This window comes from Dasypus novemcinctus, chromosome 30 (genome assembly GCF_030445035.2).
Source record: "Dasypus novemcinctus isolate mDasNov1 chromosome 30, mDasNov1.1.hap2, whole genome shotgun sequence".
Taxonomy (NCBI): domain Eukaryota; kingdom Metazoa; phylum Chordata; class Mammalia; order Cingulata; family Dasypodidae; genus Dasypus; species Dasypus novemcinctus.
The window spans coordinates 27,802,999-27,826,675 of record NC_080702.1 but is presented as its reverse complement, the minus strand read 5'-3'; the positions used below and the strand labels follow the sequence as shown (position 1 = coordinate 27,826,675).

Sequence of the window (23,677 nt, the reverse complement as noted above, 5' to 3'; positions counted from 1 at the left end):
GTGGATCCCCTGGGGGTCTGTGGACCCCTGGTTAAGAACTTTTGTTCTAAAAGGAAGGAACATAATGACTTTTCTCAGACAAAATAGAATTTGAAAGAATTTTAAATCAGCACACTTGCTCACCAAGAAATGTCAAAGGAATCCTTCAGGCAGGAGAAAAATGATGCCAGAGAGAAATCTGGATGTACAGAAAGAAGGAAGGACTCCAAAAATGATAATTACTTGGGCATTATAAAGAACACTTATTATTATTTAAATCTTTTTCAAAGATAATTGACTCTCCTAGACTCCAAGTGGCAGACTAAGAAGTTCTACTCACTCTCTCCACAAAGAAACAATGAGTGAACTACAAAAAGATATTGGACTTGACCAGTTTGTAACCCTAGCATCTGATCAGACATTAGAAACAACATGGGATTTCCAGACAAAGGGAGAAGCTGCTGAGCTTTCAAGTGCAGTAAGTGCATGCTTGAGCCAGCAACCAGCAGCTCCTATTCTGCAGCCACGAGTGTGGTGACGACAATGGAAATGGCAACTCCATTCTGCAAGTGCAGTGAGCTGGGGCCAGAACAGAGAAAACTTTGTCCTCCTCAAAACTGGTGTCACAAGTCGAGGTTGGATTCCTGAGCACTGTGCTTGTGGCTTCCAGTTTCCCATCATCACCTATTAGGAGACTGAAAGCCATAGCATACCTTCTTTTTCCCCTTTTTCCTTTTCTTCTTTCTCTCTCATTTTTTAATGAATTGGTGGCTCCCTGAGGGGCCAGCTCAGATGCTACACAGTAATGGAGGAAAGGAGGCAAAAGAAAAGCATAAGATATACAAAAACCAGTTAGCAGGGGAGCAGATGTCGCTCAAGTGGTTGAGTTCCTGCTTCCCATGTATGAGGTCCTGAGTTAGATCCCTAAATAGAAAAATGAACAAACAAACAAATGGAAAATCTAAGTCTCACTGGGAAGTGGCGGTAGCTCAGTGGTTGGGAGTCTGCTTCCCAAGTATGAGGTTCTGGGTTCAATCCCTCGTACTTTCTAAGAAAACAAAAAAGAAACCAATTAGCAACATGGAAGTAGTAATTCTTGTCTCTTAAGTAATTACTTTAAGTGTATATGGATTAAATTCTGAAATCTATTCAAGTCTTCAGCCCATTTTGATTATCTTTCTATCGTTGAGTTGTAGAATGTCTTTATATGTTATGGATATTTCACCCTTATAAGATATGTGACTTCCAAACATTCTCTCCCTTTGTGTACATTTTCTTTTCACTTTCATGATTAAATCCTTTGATGTACAAAAGTTTTTATTTTTAGTTTCGGCAGACAGCAGACTAGAAAGACATGGGACTCTCTCCCAGAAAAGTAGCTAGAGTACAGGCAGAAACAGTCTGGGGGGAAAAATCTAGGGTTTAGAATACCAGGGAAGGCTGGACACCATCCAGAAGAGAGAGGAACAAAGGAAAAGATTTGTGACAGCATAACCATAACTTAAAACTGCAGCTGGGGAGTGGATGTAGCTCAAGTGGTTGAGCACCTGCTTCCCATGTATGAGGTCCATCCCCAGTACCTCCTTAAACAAAGACCAAAACAAAAACAAAAAACCAACTCTCATTGGGGAGCAGATGTATCTCAGTGGCTGAGCACCTCGTTCCCCTGGACAGTATCCTGGGTTCATTGCCTGGTATCTCCCCACCCCCCAAAAGAAGCTACTGCTATGGGGAATCTTCTCCCACCCTATACACACTTTTGAATTCTCAGGACTCAGGGGCCAGCAGCTTCTAACAAAGGGGGCCCCAGCAAACCACTTCCCAAGAGAGGGAAGAGAGGGGGACGTAGCCTAAGGCTGACCCACATTTGGTCCGCTGTGTCACATGAACTCTTCCAGACAGGGTGCGGCCCTGCCATTGTTTTCCGTGGGAGCCAGCAAGTGGCTAAAGAGATCTGACTAAAGAGATCCCACCCTCCCAATCTCCCTCTGTACTGATGAGGATTGATTGTTGAAGACACAGAGGGGAGTAGAATTATTTCCTATTTGGGAAAAGGGAAGAGAGTGCCAAGAAGGGTTGGAGAACTGCCTCTGAGAACGTTTGAAATACTATGCCCTGAGCCTCCAGGCAGAAATCTCTATCACACTGATCCAGTGTTGCAGTGAACACACACCACTCACCTCATTACATAGAACATTAGACAGAAGATCAATGAGGAAACAGAACTTGAACAATATGATAAATGACTAAGACCTAAAGGACATATACAGAATGCTGCACCCACACTCAGCAGATTATACATTCTTCTCAAGCGCTCATGCATCTTCCTCCAGGATAGACCACATGTTAGGGTGCAATGCAGTTCTCCATAAATATAAAAAGATTGAAATTATATAAAGTACCTTCTCAGATCATAATTGAATGAAACCGGAAATCAAATATAGACAGGAAAGAGATAAATTTGCAAATATGTGGAGGCTGAACAGCACACTCCTAAAATAATCAGTGGGTCAAAGAAATTTCATGTGAAATTAGTAAAGATATTGAGATCAATGAAAACAAGAACACAACCTATCAAAGTTTATGGGATGCAGTGAAGGCAGTGCTGAGAGAGAAATGTATAGCCCTAAATGCCTATATTAAAAAAGAAGAAAAGGCCAAAATCAAAGATCTAACTGAACAGCAGGAGAAACTAGAAAAGGAACACCAAACCATTCACAAAGCAAGCAGAAGGCAAAAATAATAAAGATTAGAGCAGAAATAAATGAAATCAGCAACAAAAAAAAACAATAGAGAAAATCAACAAAACAAAAAGCTGGTTCTTTGAGATCAATAAAACTGATGAACCTCAACTAGACTAACAAAGAAAAAGAGAGAAGATGCAAATGAATGAAATCAGAAATGAAAGGGACAAAGTTATGACTGAACCAGAGAAATAAAAAGGATCATAAGTGGATATTATGAGAAACTATGCCAACTAACTAGAAAACTTAGATGAATTGGCAAATTCCTAGAAACACACAAACAACCTACACTGACCCGATAAGAAATACAAGAACTTAACAAACCAAACACATTCAAAGGGATTGAATCAGTCATTAAAAAACTCACGACAACAAAAAAGTCCAGGACCAGATAGCTTCACAGGTGAATTCTACCAATCATTTTGAGAAGAAGTAACACCAATCCTGTTTAAACTCTTCTAAAAATATTGAAGAGGAGGAAAAAATTACCCAAAACATTTTAGGAAACCAACATCACCCTAATACCAAAGGCAGATAAAGATACTCCAAGAAAAAAAAAAAACTATAAACCAATCTCTCTAATGAACTTAGATGCAGAAATTCTCAACAAAACACTTGCAAATAGAATCCAACACCATATCAAAAGACGTATACATCACAACCAAGTCTGATTTATTCCTGGTATGCCAGGCTGGTTCAACTTAAGAAAATCAAAGTAATACCCTACATTAAGAAACAAGGGAAAAAATACATATGATCATCTCAGTCAATGCAGAAAAAGCATTCAACAAAATTCAGCATCCTTCTTGGGGGAAAAAAAGATGGGAATAGAAGGAAAATTCCTCAATATGATAAAAGGCATGTATGAAAAACCCATAGCCAACACCATACTAAATGGGGAAAGTTTGAAAGCTTTCCCTCTAAGATGAGGGACAAAATAAGGATGCCCACTGGCACCATTGTAATTCAACATTGTACTAGAAGTTCTAGCTACACCAATTTAACAAGAAAAAAAAAGGCATCCAAATAGGAAAAGAGGAAGTAAACTCTATTTGCAGATGTCATGATCTTATATTTAGAAAACTCTGAAATGTCTACAACAAAGCTATCTGAGCTGATAAATGATTTCCACAAAGTGGCAGGATACAAGATCAACAAGCAAATATCAATAATGTTCTGTACACTAGTACTGAAAAATCTGAGGAGGGGATCAGGAAAAAAATACCACTTACAATAGCAACGAAAGGACTCAAATACCTAGGAATCAACTTAAACAAAAAGTACTGTACCTATATGCAGAAAGCTACAAAACAATGCTAAAAGGAATCAATGGAGTGCTAAACAAATGGAAAGAAAATCTGTGTTCATGGATTGGAAAACTAAACATGAAGAAGGTGTCAGTCCTACCCAAGGTGATTTATAGATTCAATGCAATACCAATCAGAATTCCAACAGCCTTTTATGAGAAACAAGGAGGCTTTCAGGAGGTAACTCTTTTTTTTTTCAGTTTTTTTTTAATTTTATCATTATTTTTTTTAATATTACATTCAAAAAATATGAGGTCCCATTCAACCCCACCGCCCCCAACCCCCACTCCCCCCACAGCAACACTCTCTCCCATCATCATGACACATCCATTGCACCTGGTAAGTACATCTCTGAGCATCACTGCACCCCATAGTCAATTGTCCACATCATAGCCCACACTCTCCCACGTTCCATCCAGTGGGCCCTGGGGGGATCTATAATGTCCCGTAATTGACCGTGAAGCACCACCCAGGACAACTCCATGTCCCGAAAACGCCTCCCCATCTCATCTCTTCCTCCCATTCCCCACACCCAGCAGCCACCATGGCCACCCTTCCCACACCCATGCCACATTTTCTCTGTGGACATTGGATTGGTTGTGTCCATTGCACATCTATGTCAAGTGGGGGCTTAGATTCCACATGGATACTGGATGCACTCCTTCAGGAGGTAACTCTTAAGCAATATGTAACAGTAAGCTAAGTTTCAATTTCACAAAAAAAGGTTTCTAAGTACAACCATCAATGTCCAGAACCTGGTGTATTAGTCTGTCCTCCTTTACTAGGCACTGCTCATGTACTCTAGGGATGCTTGCTGCTCTATTAGAGAATGTAACAGGATTTCCCAGGATGGGAATTTAATATTCTTTCGGTTATTGTGTTTTCCTACACCCACTGAGACAACACCCCATGACCACTTGAACATATTCACATTCCTTAAGGTCATGCCCCCTTCTCCCACACATCCCTCTTCACCGACACCCCGCACCAGAATTGGGAAGTCATTCCAGAGGTTTCACTTATGCATGTCTCAGGAGGATCTCATTGACTGCCACATAAACATTGCCTCCAGCAGGGGTGCTCCTGAGGACTCTAGAGACATCGAGAAGCTATAGGCAGGGCAGACAAGCTCAGGAATTTGGCACCCTGTCAGCGGGGCTGGCCTTGGAATATATGTTCCCCAATGCAACAGAGTAGACTCATTTACAATTTCCCTATACATGGCTTTTCTGCCCCTTTAATTTGAACCTATAAATAGCACTATAACTGGTAAATAAATGTACCAGAGACTTAAATCTTCAGTCTGTTCATATGCTGGTTGAGTCCTGAATCTCAACAGTATTGTAACACCTGCTCTCCACTTCATTGGACTCACCCAAGACAACTAACGAAATGATGATGATGGACAATGCCCATCCCAAAAAACAGAGTATCTACAACTGCAAGCAAGACAGTTCCATCCATCTGCCCCCTCTCAATCAGAAACACAGTGGGCATCCCCATCCTAAAATGATCAAGACTGAGGAATGAACGAACATAAGGGGGCAATGCAAACATGGTCTAAAGTAGACTTATTCTAGCACTGGAAGATCCTGGCACACTGATAGAAAGGTATGGTCGCTGGAGGTTCTGAGGGGAGGGAGAAGAAAGAATAAGTGAAACATGGGGCATTTTGGAGACACCGGAATTGCTTTAAATGATATTGCAATGACAGATACAGGCCATGATATATTTTGTCAAAACCTATAAACATGTGCGGAGCAAAGTGTGAACTATAATGTAAACTATTGCCCATGGTTAGCAGCAATGCTTCAATATGTGTTCATCACTTGTAACAAATGTACCACAGTAATGAAGTATGTTGTGAATGGGGGAAAGTGTGGAAGGGGGAGGGTGGGGGTATATGGGAATCCACCTATATTTTGATATATCATTTACACTATCTAAAGCTTCTTTTAAAATAATTTTTTTTAAATCCAACAGCCAAACACAAATGACAAACACACACATGAAAAAATGTTCAACCTCACTAGCGATCAAGGAGATGCAAATCAAAACTACAATGAGATATCATTCCATACCTATTGGAATGGCCACTATTAAAAAGACAGAGAACTACAAGTGTTGGAGAAGTTGAGGAGAGATAGGAACTCTTATTGACTGGTGGTGGGAATATAAAATGATACAGCCACCGTGGGGGACAGTTTGGCAGTTCCTAAAAAAGTTGAATATAGATTTGTCATGTGGCCCAGCAATACCACTACTGGCTATATACACAAAAGAAGTGAGATCAGTGACAAGAACAGACATCTGTACACTGCCGTTCATAGCTGTGCTATTCACAATTGCCAAAAGTTGTAAACAATTCAGGTGTCCATCAACCAATGAATGGATTCATTGTAGTGCATTCACACAGTGGAATATTATGCAGCTGTAAGATGAAGTCATAAAACATGTGACAATATGGACGAACCTGGAGGACATTATGTTGACTGAAGCAAGCCAGACACAAAGGACAATTCAGCATGAATGCACTACTATTAATTAAATACCTTGTATAAACTCATAGAGTTAATAACTCGAATAAGGGTCACCAGAAAATAGAATGAGGTTAGAGAATGGAAAGCTGAGGGTTAACTTGTGCAGAAATGGTCAGAAAGGATATATTAGTCTTTGGAAATGATAGAAGCTTAAAAATTGTAACATGGAAATGTATAGCATAGTAATACTGCATGTGAAACATGAATATGGTAAAATTGCATATATAAGACTAGTTTTCTTTGAAACGGAACTAATATATGTTAATACTATAAGATGTTAGACTCAGACAATAAAAAACACCTTATGCTAAGTGAAAGAAAACAGACACAAAGTACTACATATTGTATGATCCAATATATATAAAATGTAAACACAAATTAGTTCATAAAGATGAAATCAGATTAGTGGTTATGTAGGCCAAGGAAGGATAGAGGGATTGAGAGGTGATTGCTAAGGGGTGTGGAGTTTTTCTCTTTGGAATAATGTCATTGTTCTAAATCTTTTGTGGTTGTGAATGCACAACATTGTGACTATACTAAAAAACATCGATTATACACTTTGGATAGAGTGTATGATATGTGAAAGTTTTCAATTTTGATGAGACTCCATTTATGTATTTTTTCTTTTGTGGCTTATGCTCCGGGTGGAAAGTGTAACAAACTATTACCTAACATAAATTCCTGAAGATGCTTGCCTACATTTCCTTCTAGGAGTTTTATAGTCATGGTTCTCATAGTTAGGTCTTTGATTATGGCCAATTGTTTTTGGTTTTGTTTTGGTTTGTTTTTGTTTTGACAAGGATATCAAGTACATGCAATGGGGAGAGAATAGTTCTTCCACACATGATGCTGGGAGAACTGGATTTCCACAGATGGACCACTACTTCTCATCATATAAAAACATGAACTCAAAATGGATCAAAGACCTAAATGTAAGAATAAAACCATAGAGTTCTTAAAAGGTAACATAGGGGAAAACTTCCACAATCTTGAATTTGGCATGAATTCTTAGATATGACATCAGAACCACAAGCAGCAAAAGAAACCATAAAGAATTTGAATGTCATCAAATTTAAATCCTTTTCTGCATCAGAGGACATTAACAGAAAAGTGAAAAGACAGTTTACAGAATGGGGGAAAATGGTTGCAAACCATATATCTCATACCCCGGATATGGAGTGCCACACTTACTCAGATTATTTGTACAAATTGGAGACATTTGGGCCTGTATATTTCTTTATTCTTAAACTATCTTCAGAGTTTCCTAAAGTACCCAGTAAAGAATTGTTTGGCACCAGCAATTATGAAGCGGGTCCTCTTGAGAATCCTTGAAAAGCTGTGGTGGACTGGTGACACTTATTTATATTTGGGTATCTGTAAATTCATTTTTGTTCTTAGACCTTGACTTATACAAATGATGCACTTTGAAACTGTTAGTGTACAACAGAGTTGTTTTCTGTTTGATTATCAACAGAGAAAATAAAAGGGATTATGCCCCTACCTTCCTTCCTTCTTCCCCTCTTCCCCTCCCTCCCTTCCTCCCTCTCTTTTTCTCTTTCTTTTCTAAATTTCTACCAGTGTATTCACTGATGGACAGAGGAAAGTCACACTGTTGAGTTTTTTATTGCCTGGTTGACGAAGCAGCTTTTAAATGCTCCTGGTTCTCCACTTTTGACACTACACGCTTGTGTGTTAATACTATATAACAAAATGCTCTGATTGTTAGTGCCAAATGTTCAATTTGGTGTCTTTAACTGAACTCATGCATCCGTTTATGCTCCTTTTTTATGGTTCCTAAAGAACCCATCCATTGCAAGTCATCCAAGTTTTTCCTCAGGCATTTTATCTTTGCACAGATTGTTGAAGAAATGTAACTCATTTCTTGGTTTCTGTATTTGTGTCTAATAAGATGTAATGCATTGAGGACCTATGGTTTTCTGGAAAAGTCAATGTTTTAGGAATTGTTTTTCAGATCTTCAATATATTTTTTCCTTAAATTAAAAAAAAAAAAGCCCACAATGAGATTCCACTTCATACCCACAAAAGACAGAAAAGAAGTGTTGGAGAGGATGTGGAGAAATTAGGACCCTCCTACGTTGCTACTGGAAACAAAATGGTACAGCCACTGTGGAAAGTAGTATGATGGCTCCTCAAAAACTTAAATACAGACTTACTGTATATCACACAGCAATTCCACTCCCAGGTGTATGCCCAAAGGAATTGAAAACAGGGACTTGGACAGATACTTGTATACCAGTATTCATCACAGCATTATTCACAATAGCCCAAAGGTGGAAACAACCCAAGTGCTCATAAACATATGAATGGATATAGAAAATGTGGTTCATACAAACCATGGAATATTATTCATCTGTAAAGAGCATTGGAGTACTGATACGTGCTAAGGCATGGATGAACTTTGAAATTATTATGCTGGGTAAAATATACAAGGCACATAAGGACAAATACTGTATGATTCCACTTATATGAAATAGCTAGAAATAGCACATTTGTAGAGACAGAAAGGAGATTATATGTTACCAAGTTCTGGGGGAAGGGGAAGAAGCTCTTGCTTGGTGGGTAGAGTGTGCAAGTTTTGTATATTTTGACATAAAATAAAAATAGCAGTGTATTATGGAATCTAAAATTCATATAGAAATGCAAAGGACCTAGACCAGCCAAACAATTCTGAACAACAACAAAATTTGGAGGACTTAATGCTACCTAATTTCAAGACATTATAAACAGAAAATAATCAAGATGATGTGATTTGGGGCATAAAGATAGACAAATAGATCAATGAAACGGGATAAAGCATTAAAAAAAAATAGACCAACACATAGGTGAACCCGTGATTTTTGAGAAAAATGGGTGATTCAGTAGAAGATTCTGTCTTTTCAACAAATAATGCTAATACATGTACAAAATTTAAGGACTTGGGTCTATGTCTTGTGCCATCTAAAATATTAACTCAAAATATGTCACAGAGCTAGTGGATCACAGGTTTTACCCTATAAGTCTAAAACTTCTCAAAGAAAATGTGGGTGAAAATTATTTTGACCCTGGGTTAGGTAAGGATTTTGCAGATATGAAGGAAGTATGCAGGATCCATAAAAAGCTGAGAAATTCCACTTCATTGAAATTAAGAACTTCTCCTTTTTTAAAGAGACTGCTTAGAAATATTGAAAGAAGAGCTGTAAATTGGGAGAAGATATTTATAATTCACATATCTGATGAAGTATTCATATCCAGAATATGTAAAGAATTCTCAATAATTAATAATATGGGAACAATGTAATTAACATTTTGCTATAGAATATTTCCCACTGGTGAATGGAATCAATAGCAATGAAATGATGCTCAACATCATTATTTATTAAGTAGATGTATACTCAAGCCATAATGAGATACCTTTCACACATATTTGGAACACGAAAATTATAAAGGCTGACTATATAAATGTTGGTAAAGATGGGGAGAAAATGTAATCCTTTACACTGCTGGTGAGAATGTTTAATGGAACAACCACTTTGCAAAACAATAGGCAGTTCCTTAAGAACTATGTACCACAACACACAGCCATTCCACTACAAGGTGGAATAAAATGGAATTTTAGAGAAATGATATCATATATCCTTACAAACACTTGTGTGTAAATTTTCATAGGTGTTTTCATTGGGGGGGTTCTTTTTTTTTAAATGTTATATTCAAAAAATATGAGGTCCCCATATACCCCCAACCCCCCCTCACCCCACTCCTCCCACATTAACAACATCTTTGATCATCATGGCACATTCATTGCATTTGGTGAATACATCTTGGAGCACTGCTGCACCACATGGATACTGGTTTACATTGTAGCTTACACTCTCCCCCAGTCCACCCATTGGGCCATGGCAGAACATACAATGTCCAGCATCTGTCTCTGCAGTACCACCCAGGACAACTCCAAGTCCTGAAAATGTCCTTTTAGTTTTAATAGCAAAAAACTGAAATCCCAAGTACCTATCAAATATTGAATAGCCAAACATATTTTTCTATGTCCATAAAGTGGAATATTACTCAGGGTGGGTTTTTTTTTAATTATCTTTTTTTTAAGAGACACATAGATCACATGAAATGTTACATTAAAAGACAAATGGTTCCCATAAACCCCCACACCCCCCATCCCCACTCGTACCACAGCAATAAGCTCTTTCATCAGTGTGGCACATTCATTGCATTTGAATACATTTTGGAGCACTGCTACACAGCACTGATTATAGTTTACATTGTTGTTTACACTCCCTCTGAGTCCAGTGGGTTATGGCAGGATATATAATATCCTGTATCTGTCCCTGCAATATCATTCAGGACAACTCCAAGTCCCAAAAATGCCCCCATATCACATCTCTTCTTCCCTCTCCCTGCCTTCAGTAACGTCCATGGCCACTGCCTCCATATCAATGATACAGTTTCTTCCATTGCTACAGTCACAATAATTCTTTGGTAGAACACCAGTAAGTCCACTCTAATCCATATTTTATTCCTCCATCCTGAGGACCCTGGGATGGCAATGTTCACTCCACCTCTAAATTGAGAGGGGGCTTAGATCCCACATGACTGATGGATGTGATTCTCCTGCTTGCAGTTGTAGGCACTCTTGGTTCCCTGGTGTGGTGGTTGACCATCCTCACCTCTCTGTTAGGTGACCTGGGTAAGTCCAACGAACGAAAGAGTAAGTGTTGCCACTCTGCTGAGACTCAGGGCCCAGCTGGCACATGGACAGTCCAGAGATTCAAGTCTCCTGAGCATACACTAACCCCAATATCAACCACAGGTTCAGTAAAAGTGACAGAGGAGTCCAACTCTATTACATGCAGGAGCACAAATTCCAAAGTAGGGTCCACTGGCAAGGCACTGAACTCCAGAGCCATCTATCATGACTGTATGACCTGGGTGTCTCTGTTGCCCTCAGTAGCACCACTAACAGGTTGTATCGATGTTGGCTGTCTCTGAGATCCTGCTGAGACAAGCATAAGTGTGATCCCTCTGAGACCTCCCGAGTCACTCTGAAGTCTCTTGGCCATATAAACTCATTTGTCTTTACCATTTCCCTCTTTTATTCAAGGTCTTTTTCTAGTTGCATCACAAGCTGGTGCTTGGTAGTAATCCCTCAGTGCCAGAGAGGCTCATCCCTGGCAGTCATGTCCCTTGCTGGGGGGAAGGTAATGCATTTACATGCTGAGTTTGGCTTACAGAGTGCCCACTTTGAGCAACATGGAGTCTCTCAGGAAGTAATTGCTACACTATGCCTAGTTGAAATTTCAAGCACACAGGCTCATAAGCATAGTCATCAGTATCAAGGGCTCATCATTTCATCATTGGACCTTCCTTCCTCACTGGTCTTTGTCCTTGCACTTAGGGGATTTTTGCTACTCCATTGGGGAGTGCAGCAGTTCCCTGGAATGGGAACTCAGCACTCCCTCAGTACGTGTGTGAAACTACCCACTATGTCAGTACCCAATGAACATACAAACATATCTATATACTCTATATGCATGACCTGGAGAACTCCTTCCCATCCGTGCATTCCCCATCAATGACAACCCACATCAGTGCTCTTCCTTTGCCATAGTTGAACCCCTAAGTGATACAAAACTTCAAAAATGAAGTCTAATATATTGCCAAATTCGACTAATAGGAAAATGAAATAGTAACAATAGGTTTAAAGAGTGGAAATAGAATACATAATAATTTAGAAAAAATAAAAGTAATAAATTGGGGTATTAAAAAAATAAAAAGTATCATAAAATTATTTTGATGTTTTGCCTTTCATCACTGTAGTAGGTGTTGCCCTGTATGTACAGTGGCAAGGCAACATCTACCATTTCTTCCTCAGTGTCTACATCCTTTTTTTTTTATTTTTTTATGTCTTCAAAAACATTTTAGATCACAGTAGAGTCACATACAGAATATAGGGGATGCCCATATACTCAAGATAAAACTCTTTTCCCCCTTCCCCAGCAATGATCTTTTTATATGTGGATGTTACATTTGATGCAACTGATGTACAGATATTGAAACTTTACTGTTACCTATAGTCCATGGTTCACCTTTGGGTTCACTGTGTGTATCTTCATTTTCTTTTTTTAAGAATGAATGAATTTCGAAATAATGATGTAAGTGAAACCCTAGCAATAGTACCCTCTGTATGATCCCCTTTATGTAAACTTCAGAAAACTGAAAATCTATAATGACAGAAAGGATCAGCAGTCACTGAGGGACAGGCAGCTATAGGGTGGGGCAGGATTACCGAGGATTAGGAGGTAAATTATGGGTCTGATATGTAAATATTCAGAATTGTACATGTTGTACACTATATGTGTAGTTTATTGTGTATCATTTTGACTTAATAAAACATAAACATACTCATTCCTGTAGGCAATTGGAAATTGTGATAAGTGGGGCAAGGGAGCAAAGCCTGGGTTGGAAAGAGATGGGAGGGGCCCCTTGATGGCATAGAGGGAAGAGTGTTGGTTAGTGGTCTTGATCACAAGGTGGGTCTTTGTGGGGTCCACATCTGAGACAGAACCTAGTGGGGTTCAGGTGATGGCTACTCCAGCCCCACCCCACCCCCTGTGCCCACAGACACCCTTGGTCCAGGAGGTGCACCAGAACTTCTCACCCTGGTGCTCCCAGGTGGTCCGCCTGTACCCAGGACAGAGGCACCTGGAGTTGGAGTGGACGGTGGGGCCTATACCCATGGAGTGAGTGGACACAGGCTGGGAAGACAAGGTGGCAAGGGGCGGGGTGGGGCTTAGGGGAGGCTTACCTTCCTGCCCTCCCATCTCTTACAGTGTTGGCTGGGGGAAGGAGATCATCAGTCGGTTTGACACGAGGCTGAAGACAAAGGGACGTTTCTACACAGACAGCAATGGCCGGGAGATCCTGGAGAGGAGGTGGGGATGGATGGGTGGGGACCTTGGGGGCAGGGGGTGGCCTATGGGAGACGGGCCTAGAGAACAGCAGGGGCATGGATTGACCACATAAGTGTTGAAAGAAGGAGGTGGGCCAGAGGGCTCCAGCCCCCCGACCTGACACATCTGCCTCCCATCGGCCCAGGCGCAATTACCGGCCCACCTGGAAGCTGAACCAGACTCACATTGTGGCGGGAAACTACTACCCGGTCAACACCCGCATCTATATCACGGTACCCTGCAGACCCCACGCCTGGCCCTCCACCGAGCATTTCACCCTCCCCTTGCCCACCCTGGGATGAGCCCCTCGTGCTGAGTGAACGCCCACACCTCCTCCTCCCCTGTGTGCTGCCTGTGTGCTGGGGCGGGCACAGGGGGCCGCCCCTGACCGTGGCCCCTACCCCAGGACGGGAAGGTGCAGCTGACGGTGCTGACCGACCGCTCTCAGGGGGGCAGCAGCCTGCGGGACGGCTCCCTGGAGCTCATGGTGAGTGGCCAGAGCCCGTCCACGCCCAGGTCCTCCTGCCAGACTGTCACCTGGTCCCCTTCCCCAGGTGGCCTGTGATGGGTGATCTCCTCCCACTCAGGCACTGCCTTTGGGCCCATGCCCCGTTCCCACTCTGCTCTCCTTGCCAGGTCTTTTTTTTTTTTATTCAATTTTTTTTTAAATATGACATTCAAAAAATATGAGGTCCCATTCAACCCCAACCGCCCCCACCCCACCACTCCCCCCACAGCAACACTCTCTCCCATCATCATGACACATCCATTGCATTTGGTAAGTACATCTCTGGGCATCGCTGCACCTCATGGTCAATGGTACACATCATAGCCCATACTCTCCCACGTTCCATCCAGTGGGCCCTGGGAGGATCTACAATGTCCGGCAATTGTCCCTGAAGCACCACCCAGGACAACTCCAAGTCCCAAAAACGCCTCCACATCTCATCTCTTCCTCCCATTCCCCGCACCCAGCAGCCACCATGGCCACTCTTCCCACCCAATGCCACATTTTCTCTGTGGACCTTGGATTGGTTGTGTCCATTGCACATCTATGTCAAGAGGAGGCTTAGATTCCACATGGATACTGGATGCACTCCTCCTGCTTTCAGTTGTAGGCACTCTAGGCTCCATGGTGTGGTGGTTGAAATTCTTCAATTCCATGTTAGCTGAGTGGGGTAAGTCCAATAAATCAGAGTGTAGGAGCTGAAGTCTGCTGAGGCTCAGGGCCTGGCTATCATATTGTCAGTCCAGAGATTCAAATCCCCTAGATATATCTTAAACCCCAGCACCAACTACAATTCCAGTGAAGTAGCATGAAAGTCTTGTGAAAAGAGATCCCATCTGTGTCCACCTTCATCACGCAGAAACACCAGCTCCAAAGAAGGGCCAACTGACATGGCAGTGAACCCTATCTGCCATGACCATAGAACCTGTGGGTCTCTTTAGCCCTCAAAAGAACCAATACTTGGGGTTGTATCTACTTTATCTGTCTCTGAGACTCTGCTCAGGTGTGCAGAAGGGTAATCCTTCTGACATCCTCCAGACTCTTTTTTAGAGACTCATAGCCATATAAACTCATTTCTCTTTTCCATTTCCCCCTTACATTAGGTCAAACAGCATTTTAAACTCCTGTTATTATATGTAGACAGGGATATTCTGCTGGTCCACATTGAACCTTTAATTCAAGGTCATTTTCTAGTTGCATCATCAGCTGGTACTTGGTAGTGATCCCTCGGTGCTAGGGAGGCTCATCCCTGGGTGTCATGTCCCATGCTGGGGGGAATGCATTGCATTTACATGCTGAGTTTGGCTTCGAGACTGGCCATATTTTAGTAACATGAAGGCTGTCAGGAGGAAACTCCTAGGCACAGTGCTGCTCTAGGCCTTGTTCTTATTTCAGGCGTATAGGCTCACAAGCATAGTCATTAGTATCAGGGGCTCATTGTTGGACCCTCATTCCTTCCTGGTCCTTACTGTTGCACCCGGGGAATGGCCGCTGCTCCCCGAGGGACCACAACAGAGCACCCCTGGCCAGGAACCCAGTACCCCCCCCCAGCTGTTGTTTTTAATTGTTTCCACTATGAGTATATCCAAACATTACCATGCACCCTGGACATATGCCCTGTATAACTCCCTGTCAGCCATATATCACCTGTCAATAACATCCCATACCAGTATTCCTCCGCTGCCATTGTTGAACCACTCTGTGATCCAAAACTTCCTGATAAGGGAAGCCCAATATAATGTCAGGTTCCCTTACTAGTAAAATGGAATATAGCAATGAGTTTAAAAGTTAGATCTAAAATACGTATTGATTTGGAAAAATTCTACATCCTATCTTTTTCTTTTCTTTTTTCCTAATTATTGAGCTTCTCTTCACAAGAGCCCTAGATTACAGTAATTCATATATACAATATACACTACTCCCACACATCCACCTTAAAACATTTTCCCTTCCACAGCGATATTCTTATAACTTATTCATGTCATATTTACTTAAACTGATGTACAGACTCTGAGACAATAGCTTTCAAACAAACACATCTGTGCTTACATTGTGGTCCATACTTTAGGATATACAGTTTTCTAAATTTTCAGTTATCCTATGTTTTACATTATGGTTTACATTATTAGTCTGTCGTCCCCTATATGTTTTTGGTGTAATATTACATGTTTTATATTCATCCTCATGTACTCTCGCGAAACTCCTCTCTTACCACCACATTTACCTTGGTTCCATCCATTCAACATCCATTTTCCCCTCCCCTTGGGGCCCACAGCGACAGCCAATCTCCATTTCCCGAGGAGCCATGTCCAGAGATACTTGCAACAGTGTTCAGGGCCTGACTTGCTCAACTGACCTAATGCCCTGGGAGCCACCCTTTCTCTCAAAAGATACAGTTCCCTCTATTTGATGGCATTAGTCCTCCCCAGGATGTGGGTCCACCCCCACTCTCACTACTTGGGTCTCCATCCAATGGTACAACCCACCCTGGCAAAATGAGCATTCAGACATTCCCCCAGAGTCCGTCCCGTGTCAGACCATCCCCTCTGAGCATCCTAAACAGGTAACCCTCTTAATTATATTTTGATATGGTTTTCTCAGCATTTTACTCTCAACCAACACCTGACACTCTCCTATGTTCGTATGTTGCCCCTCCCTCCCCCCAATTTCTTGGGCACTATTACCCATCCGCCCATCCCCAGCCCCCCTCAAACCCGCAAAGCCCCACCCAAAGGCAACCCCTTGACCCCATTCTATCTCTTCTTTGTGCTCATACTTACTGCCAGCTCATCATAGATTCCACCCCTGAGGATGTCGGCTCATATCCTTCCTCCACCCCCCGATTTCCTGTAAGCCTATCTTCCAGTCTCTAGCTCTCTGAGGCAGCTTGCTTATTTCATATCATTGAGGTCATGTAGTATTTGTCCTTCAATGCCTGGGTTGCTTCACTCAACATAAGGTTCTCAAGATTCATCCATGTTATCACGTGTGATTGTAGTGTATTGGTTCTTACAGCTGAGTAGTATTCCATTGTGTGTATATACCACATTTTATTGATCCACTCATCTGTTGATGGGCATTTGAGTTGATTCCAACTTTTGGCGATAGTGAACAATGCTGCTATGAACATTGGTGTGCATATATCGGTTTGTGTCCTTGTTTTCAGTTCTGCTGGATATATACTCAGCAGTGGTATTGCTGGGTCATATGGCAAATCTATGGTTAGTTTTTTGAGCAACCGCCAAAATGTCCTCCAGAATGGTTGGATCCTTCTGCATTCCCACCAGCAGTGGATGAGTGTTCCCCTTTCTTCACATCCTCTCCAGCATTTGTATTCTTCTGTTTTTTTCATAGCTGCCAATCTTATGGGAGTAAGATGGTATCTCATTGCAGTCCTGGCCAAGCCTTGACCCTCTTTCTGTCCCACTTGCCTCCCAGACGCAGCCCACGAGAGGTGGAGGGGGCCTAAGACCCTTGGCCAAGCCCTCTGAGACCATCTGCAGGCCCACGCCAGTTCCTTTCTCTAGGTCACTGTCTCTTCCTTGCCCAGGGCCTGTCCAGGACCTTTGTCCAGTCGGGGTCCTCCCTGTCCACATCCCCTTTCCTTCACCTGACTCCTGTTTGGTCCTGTTCTCCCACCAGCTGTTTCCATCCCTTACCTCCAGGTCTCCCCCAGGTCCCTCCCCCAATCTCCCTACCCACGACACCCACACGTACACGACCTCATGGTCACGGCCTTCCCCGGCTCACACCCCTTCCCTGCCCGGTCTTCCCAGGTGCACCGGAGGGGCATCACAGACGATGATCGAGGTGTAAATGAGACGCTGGAGGAGGCGGGCGCCTACGGGCAGGGGCCGGGGCTGTGGGTGCGCGGCCGCCACCTCGTGCTGCTGGACAAGGCCGAGGCCGCGGCCGCCGGGCACCGGCTGCAGGCGGAGCGGGAGGTGCTGGCGCCGCAGGTGGTGCTGGCCGCGGACCGCGAAGCCCCTTCCAGCCACCCCCGCAGCGACGTCCGAGGCCAAACGGTGATGGATTCGGTGCAGAGTGGGGGCGGGGAGGTTGGAGGTGGGGAAGGGGCTTGAGGACAGGGAGGGGGGCTGGGGAGGGGCCCCACCTCCAGCCCAGGTAAGGACAGGGCGAGAAATAGGTGGACGGGGACCTTGCCCTTCCTTATCCGTCCTGCTGCTCCTCTGTCCGGTCCTCCGAGGCGGGCTGACCGGCTCCCAGGCTCGCACCTCCACGTTTCATGGGCAGGTGGACCAGTGCTTGGGACCCGCAGGGCAGCCTTCCTTGGCTCGACCTTAGGGCGAGCCCCGCCCCTTCCCTAAGTCGGCCCCGCCCCTCAGCCTGGTCTCCTGCCCTCAGCCCCGCCCCTCAAGGCACCGCCTTTAAGCCCCACCCTACTGTCCTAGCCCCGCCCGCTGCTTAGCCGCGCCCACTCGGTCAGGTACTAACCTGAGCCCTGCCCACCGGGACTCAGCCCCGCCCTCCCGGTCAAGCCCCACCCTCCCACGTGTGGCACGCCCCTCAGACCCGCCTCCTGCCCTCGGCTCAACCCTGCTCCTCAAGGCACCGCCTTTAAGCCCCACCCTACTGTCCTAGTCCCGCCCACTGCTTAGTCACGCCCACTCAGTCAGGTACTAACCTATCTAAGCCCAGCCCACCAGGACTCAGCCCCGCCCTCCCAAGTATGGCAGGCCCGCCAGACCCCAGGCTCAGCCCCGCCCCTCCCTGAGGCAGCCCCGCCCCTCCGACCAGCCTCCTGCCCTCAGCTCAGCCCTGCCCCTCAAGACACCGCCTTTAAGCCCCACCCCCGTCCTAGTCCCGCCGACTGCTTAGCCACGCCCACTCGGTCAGGTACTAGCCTATCTGAGACCTGCCCACCGGGGCTCAGCCCCGCCCTCCCGCGTGTGGCACGCCCACCAGGCCCAGGCTCAGCCCCGCCCCCCCACGTGTGGCATGCCCACCAGGCCCAGGCTCAGCCCCGCCCCCCCACGTGTGGCACGCCCACCGGCCCCAGGCTCAGCCCCGCCCTCCCACGTGTGGCACGCCCACCGGCCCCAGGCTCAGCCCCGCCCTCCCACGTGTGGCACGCCCACCGGCCCCAGGCTCAGCCCCGCCCTCCTGGTCAAGCCCCGCCCTCCCACTTGTGGCACGCCCACTGGCCCCAGGCTCAGCCCCGCCCTCCTGGTCAAGCCCCGCCCTCCCACCTGTGGAACGCCCGCCAGGCCCAGGCTCAGCCCCGCCCTCTGGGTCAAGCCCCACCCTCCCACGTGTGGCACGCCCACCGGCCCCAGGCTCAGCCCCGCCCTCTGGGTCAAGCCCCGCCCTCCCACGTGTGGCACGCCCGCTGGCCCCAGGCTCAGCCCCCCCTCTGGGTCAAGCCCCGCCCTCCCACGTGTGGCACGCCCACCGGCCCCAGGCTCAGCCCCGCCCTCTGGGTCAAGCCCCGCCCTCCCACGTGTGGCACGCCCGCCGGCCCCAGGCTCAGCCCCGCCCTCCGGGTCAAGCCCCGCCCTCCCACGTGTGGCACGCCCACCGGCCCCAGGCTCAGCCCCGCCCCTCCGGTCCCTGCAGTTCTCCGCGCTGCGCAGGGAGCTGCCGCCCTCCGTGCACCTGCTCACGCTGGCCCGCTGGGACTCGCGGACCCTGCTGCTGCGCCTCGAGCACCAGTTCGCCCTTGGGGAGGACTCGGGCCGCCACCTGAGCTCCCCCGTGACCTTGGACTTGCGGGTGAGCAGAGGTGGAAGGGGACAGAGAGGGGGAGCAGGGAAACCCGGCTCTGCTCTGCCCATTCTCACCTGGCCCACCCACGCCCCAGGACCTGTTCTCCGCCTTCACCATCACCCACCTGCGGGAGACCACGCTGGCTGCCAACCAGCCCCGGAGGGCCGCGTCCAGGCTCCAGTGGAACACGAACACGGGTGGGCGCCTGCCCCGGGGACGGCAGAAGCTTGGAGGAGGGAGGCGATGGAGATACCCAGGGCAGGGGCATATGGTCTGAGTGCGGTGTTCCGGGTGGGGAAGGCTTGATGGTTTCCTGTCCAGGCCCCAGCAACAGGGCTGAGGTTCCGAGGTGGAATGGCTCCCCGGGGGACTTTGAGCAGGAGATGATGTGCAGGCTTGAGGGAGGCATTCCCGTGGGATGAGGCAGAGGAAGGTGGGTGCTGCCTTCACTCCTCATCTCCCCTTGCAACCCCAGGCTCTGCCGTCCACACCACGGCCCCCTCACTGCATCCTGCATCCATCACGCTGCAGCCCATGGAGATCCGCACTTTCCTGGCCTCTGTCCGATGGAAGAATGCCCGGGATTTCCACAAAACCTCTTTAAGGGCCGGAGCACCCACTGCCATGGACAGGGAGAAACACTGGCTCCTCTTCCTCCTCCTCCTGTTGCAAATCAAAACCATTAAAATGCCACCCACCGTTTCCAGGTAGGGGAGTGATTAAGCGTGTGGTTCCTCTTTGGGCAGGAATTTAAAACTCAGAAATGACATCGGCACCTCTGCAGACCCTGCACCTGCTCACCAGCATCCTACCCTGTTCCCTTATCTGCTTCTCTCTCCTCCATCCGCCCAGGCCCTGCCCAAGCTGCCCTGAGAATCTGCCCAGAGTGGCTCACAGGGCTGACCCCACGTCGTCTCAGAGGAGCACATCAGATAATAGTGGGGGCATTCCCCAATCAAGATGGCAAAGCAAGATGCTGCAAGGCTCCATCCCCAACAGAAACTTTGAACAACCAGCAAGAAAGGGCAGAAACATCTTTCTCAAAACAGCAGAAGAAAAGGACTGAGTAGAAGGATGAGCACTGAATCAAGGAAAGTTTACTTAAAAGCAGTAGACCCTTGTGATGGCAAGACTCATCCCACTCCCACCCCTTAGCCACTCATGTGGAAGTCCTCATATGCCCAGGGCAGATCCCTGGTGGGGGTTCAGGAGGGAGCAGCATAACTCTGGAGCACATACTGGGAGCGTATGTGTCTTGCACAAATCTGTCTGCTGGTAGCCTGAGGGACTCACCGTCCCTGCACTTGCCCTGTGTGTACAAGGCAGCTCACAGAGCTCTCCTGCAGAACTCAAATCCTGCTTCCTGGGGCAAAGGATTGCTGGCTGCAGGGGCTGGACCACGAGAACTCTCTTTCCCAGGGAAAAGGGACATTCCTGTCCACGTAAATGAGGGAATTTTTTAGACCACATGCGCATGCCCTAACAAGAGACATGCACACAAAGGACCAGTTCCTGTGCTTTGACCTGAGCTATTCTCTAAACTCTTGGTATGCATAAGCTCTGAAGGAGAGCACTGGCACAAGTCAATCTGCAAAGTCTGAGCATGGTATTACATTTTCTTTTTGTTTGTTTGTTTTGTTAACCCTTGGCATTCAAGGAAAGTGCTGTCCTAACACTAGCTTTATATAAACTTAAGGAACAGACACCTCAGGGTCTAAATTCCAGCAATAACTTGCTAAAATATCAAAATGTATAGGTTTGAACAAAAAAATTACAAAACATACCTAAAATCAGGAAGTGGTGTCCTAGGAAAGGATAAAATTAAAGCAATAGAGACCACCAACGAAGACAAGTAAGACCTGGGACATACCACACAAAGACTTTTTTTAAATGATCCTAAATATATTCAAAGAGTTCAAGTAAAACTTGGGCAAAGAACTAAAGGATATCAGGAAAATTATAGGTGAACACAAAATTGTTGTGAATTATGAAAAGGAACCAAACAGAGATAAAGACCACAGTAACAAATTTAAAGTTCATTGAAGAGAGACTAAAGCAGTTTGGAGCTGTTGAACAAACCATCAGTAAACATGAAAATAATTGAAATCTTCTAGTATGGTAAGCAGAAAGATGAAAGAATGAAGAAAAATAAACAGAGTCTGTGGAACGTATGAGGTGCCATCGAACAAACCAAATGTGTATTATGGGAACCCCAGAAGAAGAATGAGAAAAGAGCAAAGCAAATAGTCAAAGAAATAATGGTGAAAACTTCCCAAATATTATGAAATATATGAATATACACATCCACGACAATCAATGCCAAGTAATAAAGCCAAAGAGTCCCATACCATGACATAATCAAACTTTTGAATGCCAAAGAGAAAGAATTCTGAAAGCTTCCAGAAATAAGCAATGTGTCATGTGCAATGGGGCCTCAATAAAATTGAGTGCCAGTTTCTCATTGGAAAAAATATAGGCAAGAAGGCAGTGGAATGAGATATTTAAAGTGCAGAAAGCAAAACTGTGACAATCAAGAATTCTTTATCCAGAAAAATTGTCTTTCAAAAATGAGGGAGAGGGAAGAGATGTGCTTCAAGGGATTGGGCTTCTGCCTACAACATGGGAGTTCCCAGGTTCGTTTGCCAGTGCCTCCTGGAGAGGGCAAGTTGGTGGGGCAAGCAGGCACAGTGAGCTAATGCAACCATATGATGCAACAAAAGATACTCAAAGAGGAAAGACAAGGAAAGACAATGAGAAACAAAACAAACCAGGGAGTTGAGGTGGCTCAGGTGGTTGGGTGCCTCTCTTCCATATGGGAGTTCCCAGGTTCAGTTTCCAGTGCCTCCTAAATAGAAGACGAGCAGACAAGGCACACAACAAATGGACACAGAGAGCAGACAGTGACCACAAACAACAAGGGGGGAGGGGGATAAGTAAATAAAATTAATCTTTTTAAAAAATGAAGGTGAGATTAAGCATTCTCCAGTAAACGAAAGCTGAGAGAGTTCATCGCCACCAGACCAGCCTCACAAGAAATGGTAAGGAGAGTTCTGCAGGTTAAAAGGAAAGGACAATAGAAAATAAAGTTGCATGAAGCAATAAAGATCTCTGATAAGGGTAATGACAGGGGTAAATATAAATGCCAGTAATACAGTATTTTTAGTTTGTAACTCTACTTTTTACTTCCTATAAGATCTAAAAGACAAAACATAAAATGCAATAATCAGTGGCTTGGAAGTCATGCTAAATAAACATGCAGTTTGTGACAAAACTACATAAAGGTGGGGAACAATGGGTATAGGAACATAGTCTGTATTTATGCTTTTTTTTAGTTTCCTAAGCTGCTCAAGCACATATAATGAAATTGGTCAGATTAAACAATGGGAATTTATTTGTTCATGGTTTGAGGCTGGGGAAATGCCCAAAGCCAGACACCATCAAGAAGCTGATTTCTTCCCAAAAGTTATGACATTTTGGGGCTGGCTGCTAGTGATCCTTGGTCCTTATTTTATCCCATGACAAGGCACACAATGGGATCTCTTCATCTCTTCTTCTCTTCTGGGTTCCATTGATGTTCAGCTTCCAGCTGCTCCCTCTAGCTTTCTCTCGGCTTATAAAGGAATCCAGTAATAGGATTAAGACTCATTCTGACTGAGCTGGGCCACACCTTAACTGAAATAGCCTCATCAAAAAATTCTGTTTACAATGGGTCCACACCCACAAGAATGGATTAAATTTAGAACATGTTTTTATGTGGTACATACAGCTTCAAATCACTACACTATTGAAATTAAGTTGATATCAAAGCAAATGAATTTTTTTTATAGACTTAGGATGTTAAATTTAAGCCCTATGGTAACTATAGAGAAAATGTCATAATATGCAAGCACATAGAGACAGAAATTAGAGTACA

The 23,677-nt window shown here is 45.0% G+C and overlaps 1 protein-coding gene across 1 annotated transcript in view; it reads left to right on the top strand.

Annotated features, from left to right (window-relative positions):
• The window catches only part of LOC101446650 (lysosomal alpha-mannosidase-like), a 36,446-nt gene extending 15,959 nt beyond the window's left edge, over positions 1 to 20,487 (top strand). Inside the window, exons 17-24 of the mRNA XM_071212776.1 lie at positions 13,201 to 13,319; positions 13,410 to 13,511; positions 13,675 to 13,762; positions 13,936 to 14,016; positions 17,814 to 18,047; positions 19,615 to 19,770; positions 19,859 to 19,961; positions 20,240 to 20,487. Coding sequence (XP_071068877.1) covers positions 13,201 to 13,319; positions 13,410 to 13,511; positions 13,675 to 13,762; positions 13,936 to 14,016; positions 17,814 to 18,047; positions 19,615 to 19,770; positions 19,859 to 19,961; positions 20,240 to 20,475 — 1,119 coding nt within the window. The 3' untranslated portion in view covers positions 20,476 to 20,487. The remainder of the gene's footprint in view (positions 1 to 13,200; positions 13,320 to 13,409; positions 13,512 to 13,674; positions 13,763 to 13,935; positions 14,017 to 17,813; positions 18,048 to 19,614; positions 19,771 to 19,858; positions 19,962 to 20,239) is intronic.
• Positions 20,488 to 23,677: the final 3,190 nt, after the last annotated feature.